The following is a 25,758-nucleotide window of genomic DNA, read 5'->3' as shown; positions in this document are numbered from 1 at the left end:
AAATGTTATAGTTATGTTTTGACAATTGAACTAACAAATTATTTTATCTGTTACAGGTATGTTCGTCAAACCTATAAATGCTATGGGAAGTATGAATGACATTTGTACACTCAAAGCAATAAAACAGATCACTTTATACACTGTATATAAATTACCGCAAATTTATTCCCTTTATATCGTTTCTGAGTATGTTAGGAAAGGCTGGTTATTTTGGTAACAAATAATATTTTTTACACTACAAATACAAAAAAAAAAGTAGTTTTCTCATTAAGAAAAACCATCATAATACTCTGTTCTCAAATATTTCAATGCACTATATTGCAGTGTATGAGAATTTTACTTAGTTAATTCAAATAAATACTGCCTAAGGCTAAATAAAAGGAAGTTTCCCTTTAATGACCTACTATTTTTTTCATTCCCATCTGTTTGATCATAAAAATCCCAGCTGCGAATAAGTGTTACTAATAAATACTGTACATTTTGTAATGTAGACTCTATTCACACAAAAATAAGGTCTATAAGCTTAATTCTTCAAAAAAATTACGATTTACAGGATAAAAGGCGAATCTTGATAGGAAACTTGAGTGAGTTATGTCATTTTGGCTTCGAGTAAAGTACATGCAACCAATACACATTGTGACTGGCAGAAATCAAGGAACTTTTAAATCCATTAATGAAAAGAAGATATCGACAGTTTTCCATTTATCTCTCCCCCTAATTTAACTTTCCCCAATGTGAGGAAATCTGCGAGTCACGCGTCCCGATACACATCTCGCATTGACACGTTAATGTTCACACAAATGGGGGCACGTCACAGACATCGAAATAGATAGCGTGTATGAATACCAAGCCTACAATTCTTGTAAAACAAAGTCTGAACTACGTATGAGCTGGACTTTTTGTGTGTTAATCGCGAATTGTTGTGGACGTTTTTTTATGTATTCATTTATATCTGTATCTGTCTTACACATGTCATCGTCTAGTACCCTAACTCCTACTAGTACCCTACTACTACTCACTTGCAGGTGTATTGAGAAACCTGGAAAAAAATTATTTAAAAGAATGTCCTATTGATAACTGCTCTTTAGAGCAAGCACGATTGATGATAGGTACAGAACTTGGACCGAATCCTCGTACCTTCACGTTTCTGAATTGCACCTAGGGTATTTTAAGGGAACCTAGACGTACTTATATGTATACAAATTATCTTATTCGATTACCTATTTTCAATTTATTAAGTTTTGTACTGTGTATCGGATACGCTCGGGTCGGTTCGGGCGCTTACATGGTCCGTTCCGCTATATATCTATGAGGCACATGTGTTAAGGTTACAATAAAAACTTAAATTTTCATTGGCTCTTACGCCGTTTTCCGTCGTTAAATATTTTTGCAATGTCATTGAAGATCAAGTTTTGTGTCGTGGTGATTGAGTTGATTATCACACGCACACTGCAAAGCTGCAGCATCTGCATTGTCTGTTTATCCTTACTGCGGATTAGGGTTAAATTGATTATTTCGCGAATTGAAGCCGTCAATTTATGGCGTCTTAATTGAAGGGAGATGATGCTATCGTTATATGGGCCGTGAGTTGTTGTAATGTGCTTCAGAGAGCTGTGTGTAGATAATAATATGTGTGTAGATAAAATAGTGTATGTAACTGTACATAATTAGGCATTAAAACACTCGTTCTCAACTCGAAACTCAATTCGTTCGTTTATTAAACCCACAGTCGTATTTTAATACTTTTCATTATGTAGCAGTCACATAAACTAATACAACTGTTTTCTCTATTTAAAAAGAGAAAAGGCAACAGTAATTCTTCCCAAACCGAAAGATATTAAAAAAATATAGTACGTGCTTAAATGTATACATTTTCATATTTTACTCGGTGAAACTTAGTATGAAGTTAAAGTACTTAGTAGAGTTTCATAACATAACAATGTAACATAACAATGTTTTTTTATGATGAAAACAAATTTGCTACGTAAAAACAACCTGTTAATGAGATAATTAAATGCGACCTCATTAAACAGATTCTATAAACTCTTTTACCTAACACTTAACTGGCCACTTTACGTTGATAAATCAAATGGCAGGTTGATAATGACATTTAAGACAAACAATTGTAGACATGACAGAAAGTGTTAAATAAACATCTTGTCAGTTAAATGCACATGCAATGTATGGATGGTATAGAAAAGGATGCCAATCTCTTATGGCAGAATTGTTGCAAAAGTGACCGCTTTCAGCTTTAAATAATAGTTCCTAATCTCTCCGGTGGCGCTAGTTAGGGTCTGGGACATGAGTATAACATGAACCAACAAATAACCCGACCAAATTAAGTAGGTTGTTTTTGGTAGTATTTCGGTGTATGGTGGCGCCGCCTAATTACTGTTTTTTGATGGACACTTTTCATACATAGAGATTTGGCTCCTTTATATAGTCTCCATGATGCAATGATTATTTTAAGATAGAATTAGAATTTTTTTGTTAGTAGAAATGGTGACAAGTTTTCTTAATTTCTATTTAAAGTTGATAGTTAAAAAAAGTACCATCTCTTTAAATATCGGTTACTAATTTGTTAGCAGGTTAGCACCTTATATATTATCTTTAGGTACCTACTCTAAGCTTTATATCTCTAGATTAGTCTTGAAATATTTTATAACTTTTTCATTTCGTTAAAGTTAATAATTGTTTAAGTCATAAATAGTAGTTTTGTGTTCAATTATATATCATAAGAGGAAAGTGGATACCTACGTATCTTATTGTATTATACTAAATTCTAGGAATATTAAACGCGCCCTATCTTAACAAACCGTGACAAAAGTTTTTATTTTATTTCATCTCAATACTAGTCAATACAAAACCTATGGCTTTGATCGCGTTCAATTTAATTACACCTCAGGCCCCCCGAGACGCAATTTAAATTTAATCCGGAATACACAATATTAAAATATGACTGCGGTGCTCTGAATGCAATCGGCATATCACGTGCTCCTTTTGAGATCGGCTTATCCTACCCTTGGACTTATCTTGAGACCTCGTCAACCCAAATGAAACCTTAAAAAGATCACGCTAAGGTTCAATCTGACGGGAAATGAAAACGCTGATGGAGGAAGATACATCTTCTTTGAACGTAATTATGTAGCTTCAGAGGGAATTAATTCGGTATAAGCTGATTCCGTGGCGAAACCGTTGAGTTGCGTGAATTACGGGTTTTTTACGATTATTGATGGATATTATAGTAATATTTATTTCAATTTTTATACAAATGAAAGGAATATTTGTGCCATTTTCAACCAAAAGGGTACTTATTGTCGCTGTCAGTAAGGCGCTATTTCCATATAGCTTCAATTAGAAATCAACCTTACCGACAAGCGACAATGTGGTACCTTTTGGTTGAAAACGTCACATTTGTTTATAGGTACAGTCACCTCATACACTCGGGCGTACAGTCGCCTGCAATACCATTTTACACAACGAATTGCCCCAAAATATGTGACACGCCCCTATTGTGCTGCAAATAAAATCGTTTCAGAAATTTTAGCTGCCTTCGTTGTGTAACATATTATTGCTAGTTTTAATATCTCTTGTTAAATAAAGGAATGCCAAATAATATACGACAGTGTTTTATTCGAGTTCTAACTAGGGAATGCAAACCGGTTTTTAATTGTATTTATAAACCGGTTATTGTTATTAACCGAAATTTCATACAAATAAAAACCGGTTTGCATTCCCTAGTTCTAACACTAAAACATGGATTGGGGGCCCGAGGAAACGGTAGGGCGCTGCGTGGGGGGCAAATAGGGCTTCTGCCATTGCCTCGGATTTCGTGTACGAACTGTAACGTATAAAACTTGGGCCCAAAGGCCCCAAAGTAAAGTAAAATAAATAATTATTTACAATTTGCCAAAAAATTTTTAATAGATCATGACAAGTTTCTGAAATGTTCAGTTAATATGTATAAATATCGCCTGTATGCTTTAGTACCTACGTAGCGATTCGGCGTCCATACGGCATGGCATCCGTATCATACCAAAAATGCATGCGTGTAACATAAACTGCTAGGCTTAAGAATTAGTATAATAATCAAAAAAAGAGTAGAATATATAATTGCAACGAATGAAATAAGTACCATTCTATGCGTAAGTAGAACAAAATCAACCAACATAAAAAGAATCAATATAGAAAAAAAACTTGTGTGCTCATGTATGTGTGTGTGTGTCTGTGTATGTGTGTCTGGATCGGTGTGGTATGAGTTAAGCGTGCGAATGTATGTAAGTGCCAATTGTTTGCCAAATTTCGTGTCTTTAGGAGGGAGAAAAAAAAATTGCGCTGCATATCAAGTAAATACATTTTGACTAACCGCCTGTATTTTAATACTCCCATCGGTTCACGTATGGGTGGCGGCAGGTCATTCCAAATCTTTGAAGCAGCAAATTTAAAGCTCCCTTTAAAGAATGCCGTCTTGTGTGTAGGTATCGCAAGTTTCGTGCATCTCCTTAGCGATTTGCTGCGTGTATCATTGACCCATTTTAGTTTTTCAAACAGGTAGCAAGGTATCTGACACTCCAATACTTTCCAAACCGCACAGGCTAGGTGCAGTTTTTTCCTGTTGTCCATATTGAGCTGCTTTCCGGCCTTTGACATGGAAATATGCCTACGACTAGCCGCGGAAATTCAAATGCCTGTATTTTGTGACTTTTGCATGAAAAAATAAGCTCGATTACTGACAAAACAGGTATACATAGTCTGCTGTAGCTTAAATAGTTCGTAATACAAAACTTAAGGAGTGTTTTTAAAAAGGTATTTAAAGTGTTTTGGGTGCATAACATGGATGAACATTTGAACTTGTAGAATATTTTACCACTAATGGGGGATAGTAGTAGATATTACCTTTCAATACACGATTCTCACGGTAGGTTCTTACTTAAAACAGTGGATACGAGATAGTAAAAAATGCAATAAAACGCATGCAACAGCACCAATGTATGCACATTCGATTACTACTAGACAACTGTGTTACTGCGAAGTGCGAACACCCATGACGGGTGTAACGGCGCTAATTTACTTTAGGGACGCGTTTTACGTCGCTTTTTGTTTGACAGTCCGTGACAAAACAAGTTTTTTGACATGGCGGCTGTACGTACCTCAAAATCTACTGAAACCTTAAATCGACACAACAACACTTCAGTCTACGACTTTCAACTCGTGAGCTCAAATCTTTCACAAGTCTTCTACAATCAATAACTTTAACCTAGTAACTATAATTTCGACAAACATGACACGAATGACATTTGATTTTAATACTGACATGGGTCATCGCTCTATTTCACAAATAGTCGTCATATGGGCGTAATGTCACTAACACTAATTTATACAAAAATTACCTTTAGTATTATTGTTATACGCCGCTAACGTTACAACGTTAAGGTTTACAAACAATAGTTATTTGTTATACAAGGGTGCAAAGTTGTATTTTACCCGCGAGTGTGGAATTGAAACACGAGCAAGCGAAAGGATTCTATAGTTGAACCACGAGCGAAGCGAGTGGTTCTAAAATAGAATCCTGAGCGTAGCGAGCGTTTCAACACACAAGAAGTAAAATACATTTGCACCCGTGTGTTACACAAAACTTTTCCCCTCACTATAGCGAGGAAAGTGCAACATCCACAGGCGTTAGATCATCTTCATCACTGGAAACACTTATTTTTGTACGATATTATAACAGAAAACACTGGAAATTCTGATTTTTACGTGAGTCGGTGAGAAGTGCTTTTAAGTAAAAATTTTGTTGACAATGTTGACATTTCTGTTCTGACGTATGAAATGTCAACGATGCGTTTTGAAATTGCATCGACTCAACTTGTGCATTCAGAATTATATTTAACATCATTATAAAAAATCTAACGTTTCTTATGGAATTTTAAGGTATTATGACTTAAAATTATTAAATAAAGCTAAATTTGGTATTTTTTATTACATTCTCAAACCATTTATTTAATGATAATTAATATCGAACGAACCATTATTATGAGCGTTTTACGTTTTGTTATCTGTCAAGCTACTTAAACATGCTCCATTCAAGGTCAAATTACTTTCCCCACTAGTGGATAAAATGCGTTTTTCTCCGCTTGTTTTAAAGGATAAAAGACGGCTTTCCGAGCTAGTGAGGGGAAAACCAATTAATCTGCTTTGAAATGCTCAGCAATTAAGGCCCCCCCTTCTAGGGATTATTGTATACAGTAAATAAAAAAGCTATTCAATAAAGAAAATTGCATAATATTGAGTCAGTTTTACTTGAGCTGCGCTGATAAGTCCTCATTAAGCGGGCACCGTCTAATTTACTTGCACCTCGGTATGAAAATCCGAGAAAAAGTACCTTATTTCTTATCAGGGTAGGAATTGGAACTAGCGACAACGGAGTTATATTTTATTTGCTGAAAAAAACGTATTATTTAGTAATTTGACGATGTTAGTTGTTAATTAATTACTACAGAAAACTTTTTATTATATAGTAACGTGATGAAGTTATTTTTTATTTGCTTATGACAATGTTTTATTTATTATTTACTAACGTCATTCTTATTTCAATTATTAATTTTTGCTAGCATTGTAATTTGTAAGTATTAGTATGAGTTGGTTTGTGTGTTAGTTTCAGGTCTATAATTTATTTAAATACCAGAAGAATGAGCATTTAGTCATTTTGCGTGTCTTATTTCCACACTGCAACGTTTACATGATTTAATAATAGTGTACACACGACCCCATAACACTTGCTAATTACTAATGTGAAACCCGCTTCCGCGTTGCTTCTCGCTCCCGCTTCCGCCGCCCCCTTGCGCCCTCCCTCGCGACTTAGGCCGGCCACTCGTGCACACTCGAGGCTCTGAAGATTTGATAATTACTGCCAGCATTAAAATTAACTACCACCCCAGTAATGAAAGAAAATTTCTTCGGAAACTTATTTGTAGAAATTGCTCGGAGAATTTGGACATAACTAATTGTTTTTTGCGAAGAATATTTTTAGATTATTACGGGGAAGGAATTCAATATTGAGTTTTTGAATTATTTTAAATCATTTTCACTTATACATGTAGTTGGTTTTTAATAATTGGTTCCATCGTCTTCAGATCAAAATGGTATCTTGGAGGAATCGAGATTATACTTAAACTATTGTGATTTGTGTATTTTACTCTCGTAAAGCGACATTTGTAGAAGTGGAACTGCTGATGAAGACCATAAAATAATGGTATAGTATTTTGTAAAGTAGTTTTTATTATTCATAGTTATTAAAATACATTTCTACTTTAGTTTCTTTTGATATAACAAGCAATCCTTAACATAAATCTTTTTCTCCGCGTAATTCAGATTCAAAAGCCAAAGCCTAAGTCCTTTTTAAAGTACATTTTGACGTCAGACGTTCCTCTTAGCCGTATCAGCGCCTAATGCACGTCGCAGCGGGCCCTGACAGAGATAAATGGAACATCGAGGCTCTATATATATGTACATACAAACCAACATATGTTGTGATAATTAAGGGCTGTGATATGAGTGATCGCGCCTTAGGTGCCCTGGGGGATAATTTTGTCTGAAGTCTATTTCTGTCCGGACATTAGCAACGAACGCTGCTGCGTATCCTATCTGCAGTACCTACCTACAATTGGCAGAACTTGTTAAGCGGAAGAGGTGGTCAAAATTATCGGAACACAGTGTTGTTAAGAGAATAAGAGCGTGTGCAGATCATTTTTGACACCCGGCTTGCTTGGCCACTTTTGCTACAAACCTTAAGACAAGTTAGCCTGAGCTCGTTTTTAGGGTTTCGTAGTCACCTAGAAACCCTTATGTTTCGCCATGCCCGTCTGTCCGTCCGCGGCTATGCTCCGTGATCGTTAGTGCTAGAAAGCTGTAATTTGGCATGAATACATTAATCATGCATGGCGACAGGACGGCAAAATAAAAACTACAAAAAATATGTTTTTAGGGTACCTCCGATACAAAATGTTTTTTTTCTTTAACCCAATAGTGTGGGATATCGTTGGATAGGTCTTTCAAAACGAATAAGGGTCTCTATAAGCCATTTTTTGAGAACGTTATTATTTTCGGAAATAATCACTCCGAAAAAAAATAAAACTGTGCCCCCCCCCCCCCCTCCTCCCTCTAACTTTTGAACCCTGGGTCAAAAAAAATTAAAAAAAGCCTAATAAATATAAATAATTTCAATGAAAACTATAGCAAACATGACCAGTCCAGCCGTTTTTGAGTTTTTGCAAAAAATCTTCTTAATAAAAAGACGTACAAAGCGCTGCGAAGGTACTCCCTTATGCTTGTACATGATACTTAATAATAGCCCCCGATTGGCCTGTATACCTTTACGATTGACATCTGACCTAACGCACACGCATCTGTAGTGCAAGATTTCTGGCGAATTCATTTGAAACTGTTTATTTTATTTATTGGGTTTATTAGAAAATTATGCCAGTTCTATACTTTGTACTTATTCATGAGTTGTTAATTAGTGCCCATCGAAGTTTAGGTTTCGGCCGAAACTAGAGCGAAACCGAACCTTCGGTTTCGGTAAAATATCCGGTTTCGATCGGACTATATTGTTAATAGAACTACTGCTACTTTTGTGACTGTATAAAATGTTTGTAATGCTTGATAGGTTGTAAATATCGACTATATAAAAATATCAAACTAAGTATTTATATTACTGGACCGCACACAGCCCAACATTCCTCAATAGCAAAAACTCAAAAGAAAGTTTCTTATCGAATTTCTTTGGCGTGCGTCAAGCCGCGTAAGGAGTGTCTTTACAAACTTGTCTCCATACTACGAAACTTCTCATCTAAATTATACTTTATATCTATACATGTGAGGTCCATATCTGATGAAACTAATATGGATCTTAAGGTCTTTTAAAAAGGAGTAATCCGCATTTGGAGCTTGTACAGGCGGCTCGCGCGCAACCAGTCTTGTATTTTAGCCCTTATTTGGGTTGTTACATCTCTTTCTACCTAGTATCGTGCGAGAGAGAAGCATGTTGCGCGACAAGCTAGTTACCAGGACCTACCTAGCCTTTTAAGGGTCTGAGGTAAAAAGTCTGCTGTGGGTTAGGTTCCAAGTGTTCCAACGGAAACGTTGGTAAGAATGTGTTTAGGGAAAAGGATAATTATTCAGATAAAAAAGATCGTCTTGTCGTAAGTTCTGCTTAAGTGTCCATCAATGTAAACATTTTATAGTAATGGCTTGTCACACACACAGACAAAAATAAAGACGAAAAAGAAAAACCATAGTTTTGGCAATGCATCGCGACAATTGAGAAATACAAAATGAATGATTTGAACCTAAGAGTAAGTAACATTTTGTAATATATTAAATTATATTTTGGTTGTACCCTTTCAAATAATGGAAGAGCGGGGCCTTCTACCACAAGTATATATTATACTTAAACAAGGTTCCAACCTTATTACTTTTGAGATGTAAATTGTAAACCAAATACATTTTCGTTTTCAGAACCATGATTTCGGTGTCAAACAGAAATTCAGTTAAATTTACAACCATTTAACAAAAACACACGTGTTTAAAACCAAATGTTTATATGCATTACAAGCAGCTACAATTTTCATTTGATATTACTAGTATATATGATTTAGTCTTTTTAACCATGTCATTCTAGGATGCTCTTCCTAAAGCGACTGTTAAGGTAACATTCGGATTCAGACTGCACCCGCATTATTGCATCTTTATTATGTCTCGATGAATTTATCTTTTTGACGTTTCCTGCAGCAATAAAGTCGGCAATATTATTTCTGAAGTGTGGAAATAGTAGATTGTGTCACAAGGGAGCAAAATGACATATTTACGGCGAGGGCGTACAATTGAATCCTAAACGAAGCGAAGGATTCTATAATAGAATGGTGGAAATAATTTTGCTACCATGTGACACATATTGCTTTTCACATCACCTGAGGTAATTATAATGTTTAGAACTATTATCTAAAAAAAAAATTAAAATAGTGTCCTAGAACAGAAAAGTGTTACTTTGACCCCTCCTAGCAGGGACGAAAAGTGCCACTTTGATCCCTCCTAGCAGGGAAGAAAAAGCCCTTTTTCTAATTGGCGATGTGAAAAAAATTATGGGCCCTGGAGGGAAAGTGCCTTAAAACCTTAAGTTAGCTCATTTTACTTAAAGGAAACATTCATTTATTTTTAAAAAGAAACAAAACTGCATTCAAAGATTTTTCATTTTTTGTTTTCAATTTCTTTCGTCTAAAAAGGGGCCCATTCTTTTTGCCTTTTTCGACATTCGTCGTCGCGCAGTAATACTGCATACGCTGGTACAGTCTAAATCCGAATGTTACTTTTACCATCCAATCCCATCAATTTTACAGCCGCGCACAAACTAACGCGGCGCGGGCCCAGATCATAATCTCGGAAAGTAATATCCTCTCAAACCTCGACGGAGCTTTATACAGTTTTTATAAAACGTATTACTACAAAAAACGTTAAGACAGTAGCTCGACTAACTAGTAGTTGGGTGAATAAACATTCCGCACACTAAAAACATAGGGGAAGTCCCTTAACTACGGACGGTATATAGTGCCGGACACACGTACTATCTCGGCAACTAATGCGAGCAATACAAGTATAAGTAAAAGTGGCGCGGGAGGACGTACCAATACTACTACCATGTCGAGAAACGGGATGCGCAATTGTTTGTGACTGTGACGCGCGCAGCGACTATGAGAGCGTTATTTTTGTGTTTTTGTAGGGAAGGCACCGCATCGCGTATGTTTCTGGTGAGTGTTTAGGCCTTTTTTTTGTCTTCAGCTGGATGTGTTTATTTTTAATAAACTCACTAATCACTTAAATTTCGTAGTCTATGAAAGTTTTTTTTACATAATTGAAATAGGTACACAACAAATAATTGTAATGATTTCCTATCCCTCAGTACCGGACACAGTAGTAGCCCCGTAACACCGGACAGTGAAAGTTTTTTTTTCTCAGTTGTATATTGTACAGACCTACGATGTTTTAGATAGAAGAAAGGGCAAGGAAAAATGGAAGAGAACAAAAAAAAGTTCGTAAAAGAAGGTTATACGGCTTTCTACCTATCAATCAGCTAGAAGTATGCGTTACAGTATTTTTTTTAACAATCTCTGTAACTGTTATCTTCTGGCTTACGGGACAGAACAACAGCAAGAAACAAGTTTCTTGCTGAGAGCCTGAGACCCAGTTAGCAGCTTAGGTATATGTATTTCAAAACTCTTTTACACTTATTTAAGTTGTTTACCTACAAAAGAGTTTCTTATAGTTATGCCTAGTTAGATACAAGAATAGTACCACACCACGGTTAATGCGAATAAACAAATAGCATATAAAACCATAATATTATAAATAACTACAACATCACGCTGGTTTTTCATTAACCATATTTCTTTGGCAAGATATAAATAGTAGGCACACTTCTGCACTTTAAGTTTGATATAATCTCAACGAGCATCTAGAACAGAATCCATCTCCCTCTCCCCACGTTTATGTCAGCTTAGACTGAAAAGGACCGATATTCGATCTTTTAGTCGACCCTTACGTTATAAATCATAGTAAAATGACATATCTACTTGTTGATCTGCGTAATGCAGGCCTCTTATTCCCGAGCGCAGTGCCTGGAGCAAACCAACGTTACACAGATTCCTGATTACGTAGTTGTAACTGAAACCCATGTCACATTAAAATGGTTATATCCTTCGCTCACCCGCGCACAGCATATAACAGCCCAGTTTGAATGATGAACGATGTCGCAGTAAGGTTACAGTTGATAAATAATCCTGAAATGTGTAAGTCCTGTGTCCTCTATGTCCTCTGCTAATATTTTCGTAGTTTTGTTTTGAAACTATTTTGTTTAGGCACCGAAAAAGCCTATAATTTGGTGTTCCTACTCCTACTAAGAGTATACGAACTGTTACGTTTTCTTGAGTAAAATATTTAATATGAACATGCTCCTGCGCGCATCTAAATACATAGGTACTCAAATAACGCGAATTATACAGAGCTAAGACGGGAAAATGATAAATGCGCGATAAATGTATATGCTGATCACATCACGTTCCATGTACGCAACTCGGTAGACACGAGGATAACGCATTTTTTCAATAAACAACATCTTAATTCAATGCGTACAATACTTAATTAAGCGAAAGTGCGCAAAACGAACAAATTGAAGGTTAATAAGTCACAGTTTTCTTACAATGCAAAATGTAGTTAATTCCATTCGACTTAAGGTTTAATTTCTCTTGAATCACAGAAACTGACTTGAGACATTATACACCCAAAGGCGGCTTGATATAAGTCCAAATATGTAAAGAAGACTTACACTGTACTTTACCGATTTATTAAAATTACCTAATTATTATACTGCGTCTTGCGAAACATTATATTATAAGAGAAGGCTTGTATTACAATTTAAACTTTAATTGTTTAGCACAGGGCACACTCTTCTGTAGTATACTTTAAAACAACTTCTTCATATTAAGCCAAGATTTTTTTCCTTATCATCTCAATAACATACTATGATTTAAACATTGTCCGGGTTTAATTAAAATCCAATGAATTTTATTGCAAGTATGGTTATTAACTTATTAGTTATCGACGTGATATATATCAATATATAGGTGTAATTTTAATTTAATTTCTCTTTTGACGATACAACGTAACTCTCTTTCTTAATTAAATACTTTACAATATCTCCTTACTTTATAAGGTTATTAGATGTTTCTCATAGTTACTATGGCTAGATTATCTACTATGACATAGTAGATCATCTCTATATACAACCGTGCTTTTACTAGCTTTTATTAAACTTGCTAGGTTTGTATGTAGGTATACTCGTATGAGGTGTCCTCAAAATTAGCAAACCAATTTTCAACTCTTAGGTATCTGACCGAGCTGAAATTAGCCAAAAAAAAAACGATAACATACCTATATATTTCATATTTTATGAAGATACTGAGTTGTTCTGACGATTGAGATTGTAGATGGTTAATTACGAGTAAGTTAGAATAATCTCGATGACTCGACGATAAATGACTGTAGCTATCAATGTTGATTTTTTTGTCAAACAACTTATTACCAGTCAATAATAATTTCAAGGTGAAACTTACATTGGTCATCTACTTCATTAATGCCATAAAAACAAGGAATGCTTGATTAGCATTGAATAATGTGGATGCAGGTTGACCTTTGCCATAATGTCATTTAAAATATTCCAGTGTCCTAATTAGGAATGAATAAAAACCCGAGACAATAGGCACTAATTTTAAATACCGTAGGTATAACGTGTTATAACGGATTATTATATACGTCAGTTATACTTAAATGTAGTTGGTATTGTTAAATAGTAGTGTAGCCAAAATCGGTGCGTACCTTAGTAGATATCTACTTAATTAGATATCATAAATGGTTAACATGCATTAAGAACGTGTAAAATAAACAATAAAACTAAGGCCAAGGAGAAGCGTTACATACCCAGAATGCTGCGCGAGGCCATTGAGATTAAGGAATATCTAAACTTTAATAGGGAAGATGGATTTTCTCTACCACCAGCTTGGGATCCTGTAGTCCATCTGATAAAGGAGCAAGCGAGGCATAGACTGTGAGACCTTAGTGTTGGATGATGTTGGACATTCTGAGTATAATATGTTTTGAAAAGATGTGTCCCGCCGAGTTTGTTGCCGGTCCCATATTGGGATACCCTCCTACAATTTAGGAGGGAATTAAATCTTCTCGGGTCAGTGGTGTAGGGTTGGAGCCGGCGTAGTTTTTATCGCGTATATATATATATCTTTACTTGAAAATAATTGTAGTGTATAACTAGCCTTATGAACCGATTTTGCATGTACAACCAGCCTTAAAGTTTATAGTCTATGATTGTTCATTATTTTAGTATGTGGGTATTTTTGCACTTTGTAATTTTTCCTCAGTCACCCGTTGACCACGAACGCTGTAAAAGATTCGAAACGTCGGGATGTGTTATAAATTCAATATACGCGATATAATCCGTTTTCATAGTTTTATTTAATAAAACTAAGGTTTTAACAAAAAAATCATTTTTGTACAAGCTCATGCCATCATAATATTGCATTGTCATCCGATTTACATATGCATACAAAATTTCAGCTCAATCGGAAATCGGGAGGTGGGTCAATTTTAGCTTCCAAGATTTGACCCACACTAACTAACAGGGCAAGTTAAATAAAACGACGTGGCTCCGTTGAATCGGCTGCTCTTGTGTCGGATTCGGCAGTTTGCCCGGAACCTCCGAAACACGACAGCCCCAAATCCCAAAAATGGTCCCCTGCAGCGGTCGCGGCACGCGCACCACAAAAGGGTTGAAGTGCACGTAGTGGCCCGATCGAAGCTGGAACACCCTCAGCGTGTAACCGGTCTTCTGGTGTACATACTCACCACTTCAGCAGCCATTGGCATTGGCATTGTTCAATAAAAATGCGTCAGTTACGAAGATAATTTTTGAAATAAGAACAGCACGGTGGCTACGTCCCATCCTATATCGAAGAGTAATTGTGACCAAACGCACGTGACATCGTGACCAATGCCACGTGCGCGGGAGCACGACCGTCGCTCACGAGCTCCTTGTCCCTGTTTTTTGAACGATATCGAATCGTGCTACTAATAATTCAAGAAGCATTATGTTTGTATCAGTTCGTCTGAATACAAGGGCCTGACACTCTTTGATAGAGAAAGATAGTCTTATTGCGATTCCTATAAGAGGAAAGAGAAAATAGTGCCATGCTTTGTCCTTATCGCCGACCGGGTGGCATCATAGGTAGGAGACGAAGGCGAAATATCGAAATGTATAAGAGTGAAAGAGAAAAAATCCTATGCTGCCCAAATTTTGTATGAATATTCTTTCTCTTACCTCCGGTCGCTAGGTGGCGCGTCTATAACTACTTGTATATACTATGTCTATGTCTTAATAGCAAGTATAGGAAAGAAAATTGACTTCGTACCTTATCACAGTAACAATTATTATGAAAGCCGATGGGCAGCTCACATTATTGTCACTGCGACAAGGTACGAAATGGTGCAGAAATCGAATTCCTTGACCGTGGCGTCGTTATTCGATAGAAATATTTGTGAACTGTACCCCTAGTGTAAATTTCATTCGACACTGTGACGTGACGTACGCGTTTGAGTTATGTCTCATTTTGTATGAGATTTCGAGTTTCCAAAACGTCCCGCTTGGCGCGCTGTTCAAAATCCCGCGTTTGCGTACGCCACGTCACGCTATCTAATGAAATTTACATTAGTGATTCGGAGATCAAATTTTCAACAATCAAGAGACAGGTATTTATGAATTTCGGATCAGAAATTACAATAACAGCGTTAGATAACTTATCTGTAGTGAAATAACGCTCGTAATTACCTAGGGTCGCCGTTGCCGATTACGGCATGGATAGCTATATATATATATATATATGTAGTGAAATGTATTTTTTAATGAAAATTAGTAAAAGCCTATACAATCATATTAATTTTAATTTGAATGACGTTTTGTGAATAAATAACATTTTATACATATTGAGCAAAACGTCTGATATAAGTATGTGATGTGCTCTGTTCATAGCTTTTGCCCGCGATTTCACCTGCGCGGGTTGATAATAATTAATAAAATCTACCCTAAGCCTTTTCCCAGGCCTCAAACTATCTCAATACTACATTTAAATCGGTTCAACGGTTTAACAGTTTGGAGAGGTAACAGACAGACAGACAAAGCTACTTTCGCATTTATAATATTAATAGTAGTTTTTTTTTGTTTACTTTCAATAAAAAATCTGAGAACGTAGTCATTATAGTAGGTGCGACAATTAAGATAATGAGTACCTACCTATATACAAGTAGTCAGATGGATCTAAGCGGCATTGGCACACTGCGTTCGATTCGATCCGACATGCGAGCGGAATGTCGCTTTAATACGCGCATATTAGCGTTGCCCCGCTCAAACTTCTGAGCGACATGCGAATCGGACGCAGACGCAGTGTGCCATGCCCGTAACAATTGACTTAATTTAAAAAAGATTACTGAAAACCTAATCATGTCTGAATTATTTCATCACGTATAATTTCCAACAGTTCTCATTGAAAATTAAAGTATATTTATTCAAGTGTCGCCGTCGATATCATATTGACCTGCCATTAATAATAAAATCATAGAATCAATTATCTACATAACCTTCAATAAATTGACAATTAAAAGATTAATATTGTAGCAATGTTTAAACGAGAAACCTAATTAAAACGTATTTTACCCTACAGCGCGCAGGAGGTTAATGTGTTGAGGCATTTGCCTAGGCCTATTGAGTGACACACGTAGCGAACGCTCGTTTAGGGATTTTCCGTCTAATTTCCTGACTTTACGCCCCCTTTTAAGACATACAAAATGTAAGATTTATACGATATCGCCATAGTTTCGTGAAGGCACACCCGCAATTGTCAGTTTACTATTTCAAATGCTGGGATATACATATACAACACAAGTATATGTCACGAGGTTACGACCCTGCGCTCTCGATGTGTATATCTTTGCAAAACGAGTTAAAGGAACCCTTAGTTTTGAAAACAAACACTCTAGTCTTCTCGTTATTACTTGTGAACATTCCCGCTCGGGAAGAGCCCTCGAAGGGCGCTGGCAATCATAACAATATTCCCAAATTCAATGTTATCCTTGCCATGTCGCCATATTGATGTGATATATCCAGTCGTGCGTTGTTTATTATGCGAGATATTGCAAAATATTTGGCATATAAAATATAGTTTGCCAAGAATCGCTTGTTAGTGGAGCATAGGCAGAAAAAATCATACTGTCTTTTTCTTATGCTAGTAAATAGTAATACCTATTTCGTTTCATATTGGAGTGGTTTGGACGTATAACTCACGCGTCCAGTGCGTGTTGTTGAGTAGACAGTAAGCCTGCTACCTAACTCGGCTCGTGGGCGCCACCGTTGACGTACTAAACGTCCATCCGCTGCCGCCCTGAACTAGTACCCTGTCTTGGCACCAGTTGACCAAACTAGGCCGCATTCATTGTACATGCGCCCCAAGATGGCAGAATACACTTAAAAATGCACGACAGTTTAACGTCATATCGAGTCATGTCATATAAGCTGAAGTGGGACTGGGTAGGACACGTTTGCCGTATCGGCGGATGACTTGTGGGCTAAAACAACAACCAATTGGGTTCCACAAGACCGTACCCGGGGTCGCGGCAAACCACGACGGCGATGGCGAGATGACCTTGACGCCTTTGATAGGAACTGGTGGGAGACGGGTCAACACCGGGATACGTGGAAGAGGAGGAGGGAGGCCTTTTCATTTATAAGTTTATAACCCCAAAAAAAGGGATGAGTCCAGGTTTTTCTACTGTTACCTATTAGTAAAAGTTACGTTTAGAGCCTGAATTAGTTAAATTATGTTTTATCCTTATTACAAATACATAACGTAGATAAGTCAAAATGACAGATAAAGGCAAACGATTCATAGCTAATTCAGGCTTGTAATGCGTTTATGAATAACGCCATAAGACCATAACTGTGAACCTGTATTTTAGCTATTCCATAATTTAAAGTCTGGTAACCATAACAAAATGAGCAAACGTATTTGTCTTTACCTAAATGTAGACAACAATTTGAAACGTAAATATTTTGGAAATGTAATAGCGATTGCTTGCGAAATTTAATATTTTGTTATGTTAGGACATGTTTGAAGTATAGCACGATTCGCTGACCTTTCTCCACCGAAATTTAACACGTGTCAATGTTACTAAGAGCAGTGAGACCTATGAAAACTTCCTGTTTTCATAGAATTTGGAGAAGTATCAGATGATCCCATTTGGGTATACAAGCTTTTTCATATCTCTGTAAGTAGGTACATAGAGCAGATGAGACAAGACAACATTTGCATGTATATGTATAACCAACATTAATAGTTATTTACGATACAAGTGCGGAAAAGAGGAAATTCGAAACGAGTGGCGATAAATTAAAACACGACCGCAGGGAGTGTTTTAAATCGACATGAGTTGCGAATTACATATTCACACGTGTATCGTACAACGTTTGACAGTACATATAGCCCTTTAAACTTTCGACATATGCACGAAAAGTGCTCTTTACGCACTAGTGCGAGAAAATAGCACCATATGTACTGTAAATTTGTGTTCATTATTTTTGTATGTTGTCGGTAGTTTTGCACATTGTGAATTTTAATATTAACTACAAACGCTGTAAAGGGTTCGAAACGTCTGAATGTATTTAAAATTAATTTCAAATTAAATTAGACTCTATTTTGGTTATTCTACGTATGTAAATGTAGTTTAAAATTCTTATGTAATGTTGTTCTATTCTTTATGATTTTAATAGTAACTACGAGTATCACTCGCCGCTGCAGGTCGTGTCTATTTTGCAAGGATTTTGGGAAATTCTTTATAATAAACTGACCAGTCACTTAGAGACAGTCACAAAGAGTTATTGATTATAATAATAGAGAAGTAAAGCCTAAGGAAAAAACCCTGAACCCACTGCACCTTGAAAAACTGGAGCCTGTCACACTTGGCTTCGGTGTTACGAAATGTAATAACCGTATTTGTTTGTAACTCGTACATGCCAGCAGTATCTGAGTTATTACGCTTCCCGAGCTGACGCGACGGGACTCTTGAGTTATGAATGGCCGTGATAGGTTGGAGAGAGCGAACCGTCAGCCAACGTTCACACGTGTATGGTAATTACTCGTGGACCTAACTGCACTGGAATCCTGAGGCGTATTCTGATTATAATAACAGGTCATGAATTTGATCTGGATTTGTTGTGGATATAATCTATCAGTGTCAAGTGACGTTTCTGGACAAGGAAATGTTGAAATGACGTTATTCACTTACCGAAGGCTTCAACAACCGACCTAGTTAGTATACCTACTCAAATTAACTTAGAAACTCGCGATGATTAAACTTAAATGCAATGAAAACTGGGCACATTGAATGGAGATTTCCCTACATAGGTGACCCGTTTATTGCTCTTGAGTGAATACGTAATTAGAGATCATACCTGTTCGTGAGACGATGCGTCGAGGTAATAGCAACAGCTCTGCTTTTGTCCCTAGTTAACGTGTAATATGGGTGCCATTGTCCCGGAGACATGCGGAATTAGAACCCCGCTAGAATCTAAGGGCCACTTGCACCATCCCACTAACCCGGGGTTAAGCGGTTAAAGATATTTTGTAACATTTGACATCACTAATGATTTCATCAAGAAAATAACTAATTGTAAGTCAGCAGTTCCTTAGGAAATGCATGAGTTCCCCAAATCACTATATAATATTCCATTTATCAAAGGTCCCATTAGGTCCCAACCTGATGACAATAGGGCTAACTGTGAACGAAGTAAGTACTTATGTACATACCATTTCAAACAAAAAAATAATTTCTCGAATAAGTCCAGAGAAATCGGGGAATCCCGATGAATTGAGTTGATATTGAATTTGTGTAAAAACAAAATTGCGGCTTAACTACCTAACTACTTGCTTGAGTTGCTAAAAAAGGACAGTCATAATCTCATAATTATACATAGAATACTAATTCCCATTGCCCAGATAAACTCTTAATTAAACAAGATACTATACTACAAGTAAACACAATTAACAAACAACTTTATGCACACGACAGAAAGTTCAAAATCGAACCATAGTAATGTCCATGAGCACATAATTTGCTAGTATTACTTTTGCGAATGTAGCTATGATGAATGGCCGACCTAATTGATGAATGATTAATTTATTACCGTTTCTAACTAATTCAGAGTCAGTTGTTGTAAATGTTTTAACAATTTTTTTTTACAATTAGATTAGATTTATTTATTTCAGGATAAAAATTACACTACAAATTTGCATCAATGTCAAAATTATGCTTATCTTCTTCAATTAATTGTTGCTTTTACTTTAAACCTAAGTTTTAGGCAACCGAAAGTTTACATGCGGTTAAGATTAGAAAAAAATTAAAAGTGAAAAAATTCACTGTCTTCGGTGGGTCTTGAACCCACGACCTGAATCCCACCCAAGACAGTGAATTTTCCACTTTTAATTTGTTTCTAAGCTTAATAGCATCGTTCGCATCATTATGTATGTGTAACGGATAAAGAAAAAATAATTCAAAATATTCACCATACTTACTTAGACAGGTCATAAGTTCCACAAAAGTTTTGACCGATAAAATGTAATACAAAGCTTTTTATAAAAAAGTTACCCATGATTTAAAAGCTTGTTTTATACTGATCAAAACGTAATAAAAATAGTTTAAAATTTAGAACGCGACTGTAGTACTACCTGTTTACTTTGAGATTATCGTTAGACGCGAATACGCGGCTGGATTGTGGAAAATTATACTTCACAAAAGGTACAATTACAAAAATAAAATAGGTACAATTGTTTAATCGTATGAACCTACTTTATTAGAACGTTATTTTATTACCAGCATTTACTACTCCGACAAGTCAGTACTTCAGCTTAGGGTACTTTTCATCAACACGCTTATTTTTCACTGCCATCCAACGAGTAGGTTTGGTAAAACATGTACAGGTGCAATTTTGGCAGTCCAATACACATGAATTATATACTTATCTAAAGAAAGATAAAAGACTCAGCTTTTGTTTTATGTAAGATACAACCATGTAAAAACTATTTTGCATAGAATTATGCAAAAGTAAGACAGCAAATGTCGTTATATTATAAGTAATTCAGCATTAACTAAGCTTTCTAACTATATATATAAATAATAAGGCATCTGTACCTATAACTTTTTTATCAATAAAAATCTTTGTGACAGAACTTATGACCTCATTTAGTATGTATTTCTCTTTTATTTACAGGCATGCTGAGATCTACATACGACCGCTCAGACCACGAACGTAAGTATTTACATGATTTGTATTGTATACAACTAGCATGTGATAGGCATACAAGTCGTGATTAAATGTATGAAACTTCCTGCCTCGCACAGATAAACTGTGGAATGAACTGTCGCCTGCGGTATTTCCGGACCGATATGACCTTCAAACCTTCAAGAAAAGAGCGTATTCCCATCTTAAAGGCCGGCAACGCACTTACTACCCCTCTGGTGTTGCGGGTGTCCATGGGCGGCGGTAATCGCTTACCATCAGGTGATCCGTCTGCTCGTTTGCCTCCTATTTCATAAAAAAAAAATGAAGATAAATAGGTATAATCCAGATTTATATTGACCGGGATATAGACCGTGATTACCTTTTGTATTATTTGTGAGCTCCCGATATTTCGACGCAGTTACATGCATCATGTTCACGGGTGACGGGTGACTGCGTCGAAATATCGGGAGCTCACAAATAATACAAAAGGTAATCACGGTCTATATCCCGGTCAATATAAATCTAGTGAAACTAACCGTGAATCATTCAAAACTCTAGGTATAATCTGCATGGCCCTGTATCCAAAAATCTTTAAAAAGTCCTACATTCTTCACAAAAAGTCCTACATTCTTCACAAAAAGTCCTACATTCTTCACAAAGAGTCCTACATTAACGCGTTACATATTATGTGAAGGTGATGTGTAATAAGCAAAGTCTTCGATGAATTTAAAACCTATTTCAACCTAAACCTATACCTAAGAAATAAGTTGAAAACAGGGGTAAGAAAAAAGTATTTCAAAATCGTGTGTAATATTTTAGTGCAGGCAACATTGTTCCAGCTGCCATTTCCTGCCAATCTTACCGCATCTCCTGTTACTTCAGAAAAATATACAAAAGTAAAGTTATAACCGAATACCAACGTATAATTTTTTAGTTTGATTTCATTTATTAAATCTAAATTAGGCTGTCTTTCATGCCTTAGGATTTACAGCACGTTTCGTGTGGTGTCGTCGTAAAAAGTACCTTATATGTCAACTTCATAAGGCACTGTTTACTGCATACCCCGGTAAGAGGTAAATACAAACTAAAACTTCTATTCTCCCTTATCTTAAGGAAGGTTCGAACGAGTGTCAATGTAGTTTTTAATTCGAAAACCAATCTTTAAGTCACGTACAGCATTCATATACATGGTTATAGAAAATATGCCAGGCTTGTTTGTTGTAAAAGGGTTTTTTGAAGATCTTTTTTACTCATTGGTACCCTATTACCGGAATGTTTGTGTTTGTGGAAAGTCTATTATTTGCTCTTACCCCCAAATATACAAACCTTTGTAATTTGTTTTACGGTGGTTTCAATGCAACACTGCTAATCTCATCAAAAATCCGCCCAACGCACCTTACAGTTCAAATTATTAAGAGCGAGTTCCTTTACATATAACATTATATACATTAGAGATATATTACCATAAAAACCCGCATAGTACTGAGCTGCAAACACAAAACGACTTCTGTTGTTAGAGCAGGTATGGCAGTTAAGACGTTTTACACTGACGTAATGTCTATCAATTTTTTCCATTCACCAGACGGGGTATTGAGTAGATCCATCACTCTTTTGCACCTGCTGCGGTACTATTGCTCCCAGGCCGCAACTCACGGGTGAGTTAAAAGCGAAAATTAGACAGGTTAATTTATTTTGTATTTATATACTTTAAAATCAGATATTCCGCTTTTATTAACCGATCGCTTACTCGGACCCGGACACTTGGACCGATTTGAAAAAAATTTTTTGTTTGCAAGGCTATGTTGGTTCCATTAATTGTCATCAAGAAGGATCTGACAAAGGGAATTCCTCAAATTTTTGGCTAACGCTGGATTTTCGGGGGTATCCCCATTTGTCCCCGCCCCACGTGACCGCCATTCTTGAAACGGGGACAAATAGGAATGATTTATATGAAACACCTATTCTCATGCCCGGCAGGGAAAAATGGGAGTACGACCCGTGCCTTTTCTCTCGAAAAGTACTACCTATTTTGCGAAATAAACTGGCTGATGGACCCCATATTTTCATGTGTAGTGAAGTCGGTTTACTTTTTTTTAGGATATAATTAAAATGTTGACATATGATATTCTGCTTTTCCATTGAATAAAGGGCATTTTTTGATATTCAAACTAGCATCGAATTCGAACCAACCAAAACAATGCATTTCCATGCGTTCGTAAATAATTGCACGTTTTCGGGCTGGCTAGCACGCATACACTACTCGCCGAATAAATCAAACGGTCCCGCAATTTGCTTTGAACACGATTGAATAAAAAAACTCCTCACGCCCCCTTTGATGTAACAGTGTTGGGAAAATATTGTGTTATGTCACTTGTGAAGTCAGACCGTGATCGTTTAATTGATATTGATAGATGTTATTTTTATTTTATTTTTTCAATTTTACTATATTCAATATACTTACAATTTTAATCGTTTATTGTATACAAATCGAAAAATATCACTAGTGCTATGTACTAGCAAAGATAGATATAACTCCGTAATAGATGGATACAGTCTAAGGAAAAAACGTGCCTCGAAAATCAAGAAAATTTGATTCTCGTTCAGAGGGCGCTACTAGTTTTGGCCTACAGTCGTATAGATGGCGTTGACGGTTTCGTTTGTTATTTAACAATTTTAACGCATATCAGTAAAAGAACATGGCTCAAAATCATAAAAATAATTAATGCAAATAAAAAAAATCATTTATCTATATTTAAATACATTCTATCGTATTTTTATAAATCTTCATTTTTAGTTTTAAAGTGTGTCGACAGATGGCAGTGAATTTATTGGGGTTACAAAATATACTATGACAGTACCGCTCTAGTATAAGTTACTCTATGGTACTAGTGACCTTTTTTGACTGTACATACATATAATACTGGGGTCACTAGTGGGGTCCCGCGACATCAATTCATTTAAATTGTGTTTATTTATACTGATTAATGATTCGTATATTTCTTGGTAGGTACTCGCTGACAAAAAGTACCCATCTGTCAAACTTCTTTTCAAGCCAGCCAAGATAAGAATATTAGATAGAAAACGATAATCGAAACTTATATAATGTAAGGAAAGAGTCTCGTGACTTTTCGTAGCATCTGTCTTACCGATACATTTTTTTCGTTTGGCGTTTGTCGATGTATCGTCACCCTGGCTACAGGGGGCCACCCTGTAGAACATGTCACATTTTGGCTTCTCTAATACACGATGGCCATGTGATGTGATGGGCCATCCCATCGCCATCCCGCCGCGCCATAAGCCATCCGACACCACTACCCTCTCTACACGCTGGCCCATCATAGTGGGTCAGTATGATGGCCCATCGTATATAGAAGCCATTAGATTCGGTCTATACAGTATACTATCGTGCACTATACAGCCGTCAAAACGTAACTTCATAACGGGACTGCGATATACAGATAATAATACAGACTCAAAAGGCACCTAAACAAAAGTGATATATGTAGGTAAGTAATTTGTAAACATTATATGTGTATATAAAATATATAGTCAGCAAAAAAAACTGCATACTAACTTATATGTAGAGATATTAGATACTTCTACCACGCCATAAGTATTTGCAATATTTTAATCTAACCGCGAATTCCAGTCGTTAAGCACAAGCGGTAGACTTCGCCACGCCCGAGCGGATCCAATTAAGCCATAGATTAACAAACAAGCAATAAATTACCGGGGAATAGGCAAGCATCTCGCAATCTCGAATATTCGAGTAGCAAGTACTCAAAACTCTGCCGTCGGGGCGCCGTCAAATTGTTGTACACAGTCAATTAACTTCATAGAAACGCCGTCGATTTTCAGCAAGTTACACGAGTAGTGATGTGACATATTGAGGAGTTTAATGCTCGCTGAAGTCGCTTACGAATTACTCCACGAGCCAACTGGGCAGATATTCTGGAACACATCACACTACTTTAATCAACCGTTCATTCGTTTCCTTATTATATCTAATGTATAAAAATAAATTCACTTTGATTGTCAAAGAATATTTGGACAATTGTGTCGCTTAACTTCAAACTCGGGTAAATCTATTCGACCCTCTTAGGAAATATCTACCCTATTACCTTTTTTAAATCGCAAAATCGTCGAGTTTGAAGTTAAGCGACTCAATTGTACTCTCCTAACGTAAAGTGCAATTACCTACCTAACTAATTTCGAAATCTGTTTCAATTGTGTGTCCTGTCATATGAGAATAAGGTAAACAATTGAATGATATTTTAATATGAGTTAGGAGGGGAGGGATAAACGGATTCAATATCAAGACATAAATATGGTAAAGGAAATTTCTTTAAACTGCAGAATATGTATTTAGGTACGTATATTTTTTTGACTAACACAAGAATATAATATTCTATTCTAGCTATAGTGATGCCAGTAGCTGTCTGCTAATACGGTTGTTTCACACAAATAAGATACTGAAAGTTAAAGCTGTATTGTGGCGCTTACCGTGATCGAGCTACTACTGCAACTCTCTCGGAACTCGTTCGAGCGACCAAATTGTGCTAAACGCGATTGTTTGCGAGTTAGACGCGAGTTAAGACAAGTTTTCGGCGTAAAGTTCTCTGCGAAGTAGGTGGTTGACGAAAATTAATTTCGATAACGTTAGCGACGTTGAAAAGATACTTAACTGCACTGTGGATAATTAATTGCTGATTTTGATCCCGCTTAGCTCCGCTGCGTGATATTTAAGTTTACTAAATATGTCTAGACACATTCAAGGCACTTAAGGCCCCGTGAGTTCAGGGTTTTCTCTCACT

General features: G+C 36.4%; 1 protein-coding gene across 1 annotated transcript in view; it reads left to right on the top strand.

Annotated features, from left to right (window-relative positions):
- The window catches only part of LOC134741389 (teneurin-m), a 339,256-nt gene that overhangs the window by 231,646 nt on the left and 81,852 nt on the right, over positions 1-25,758 (top strand). The window contains exon 4 of the mRNA XM_063674155.1: positions 20,933-20,971. Within this exon, the coding sequence (XP_063530225.1) occupies positions 20,933-20,971 (39 nt within the window). The remainder of the gene's footprint in view (positions 1-20,932; positions 20,972-25,758) is intronic.

Source organism: Cydia strobilella, chromosome 5 (assembly GCF_947568885.1).
Source record: "Cydia strobilella chromosome 5, ilCydStro3.1, whole genome shotgun sequence".
Classification (NCBI taxonomy): Eukaryota; Metazoa; Arthropoda; class Insecta; order Lepidoptera; family Tortricidae; genus Cydia; species Cydia strobilella.
Note: the sequence above shows the minus strand (reverse complement) of the source record. Positions and strands in the feature narration are given on the sequence as shown.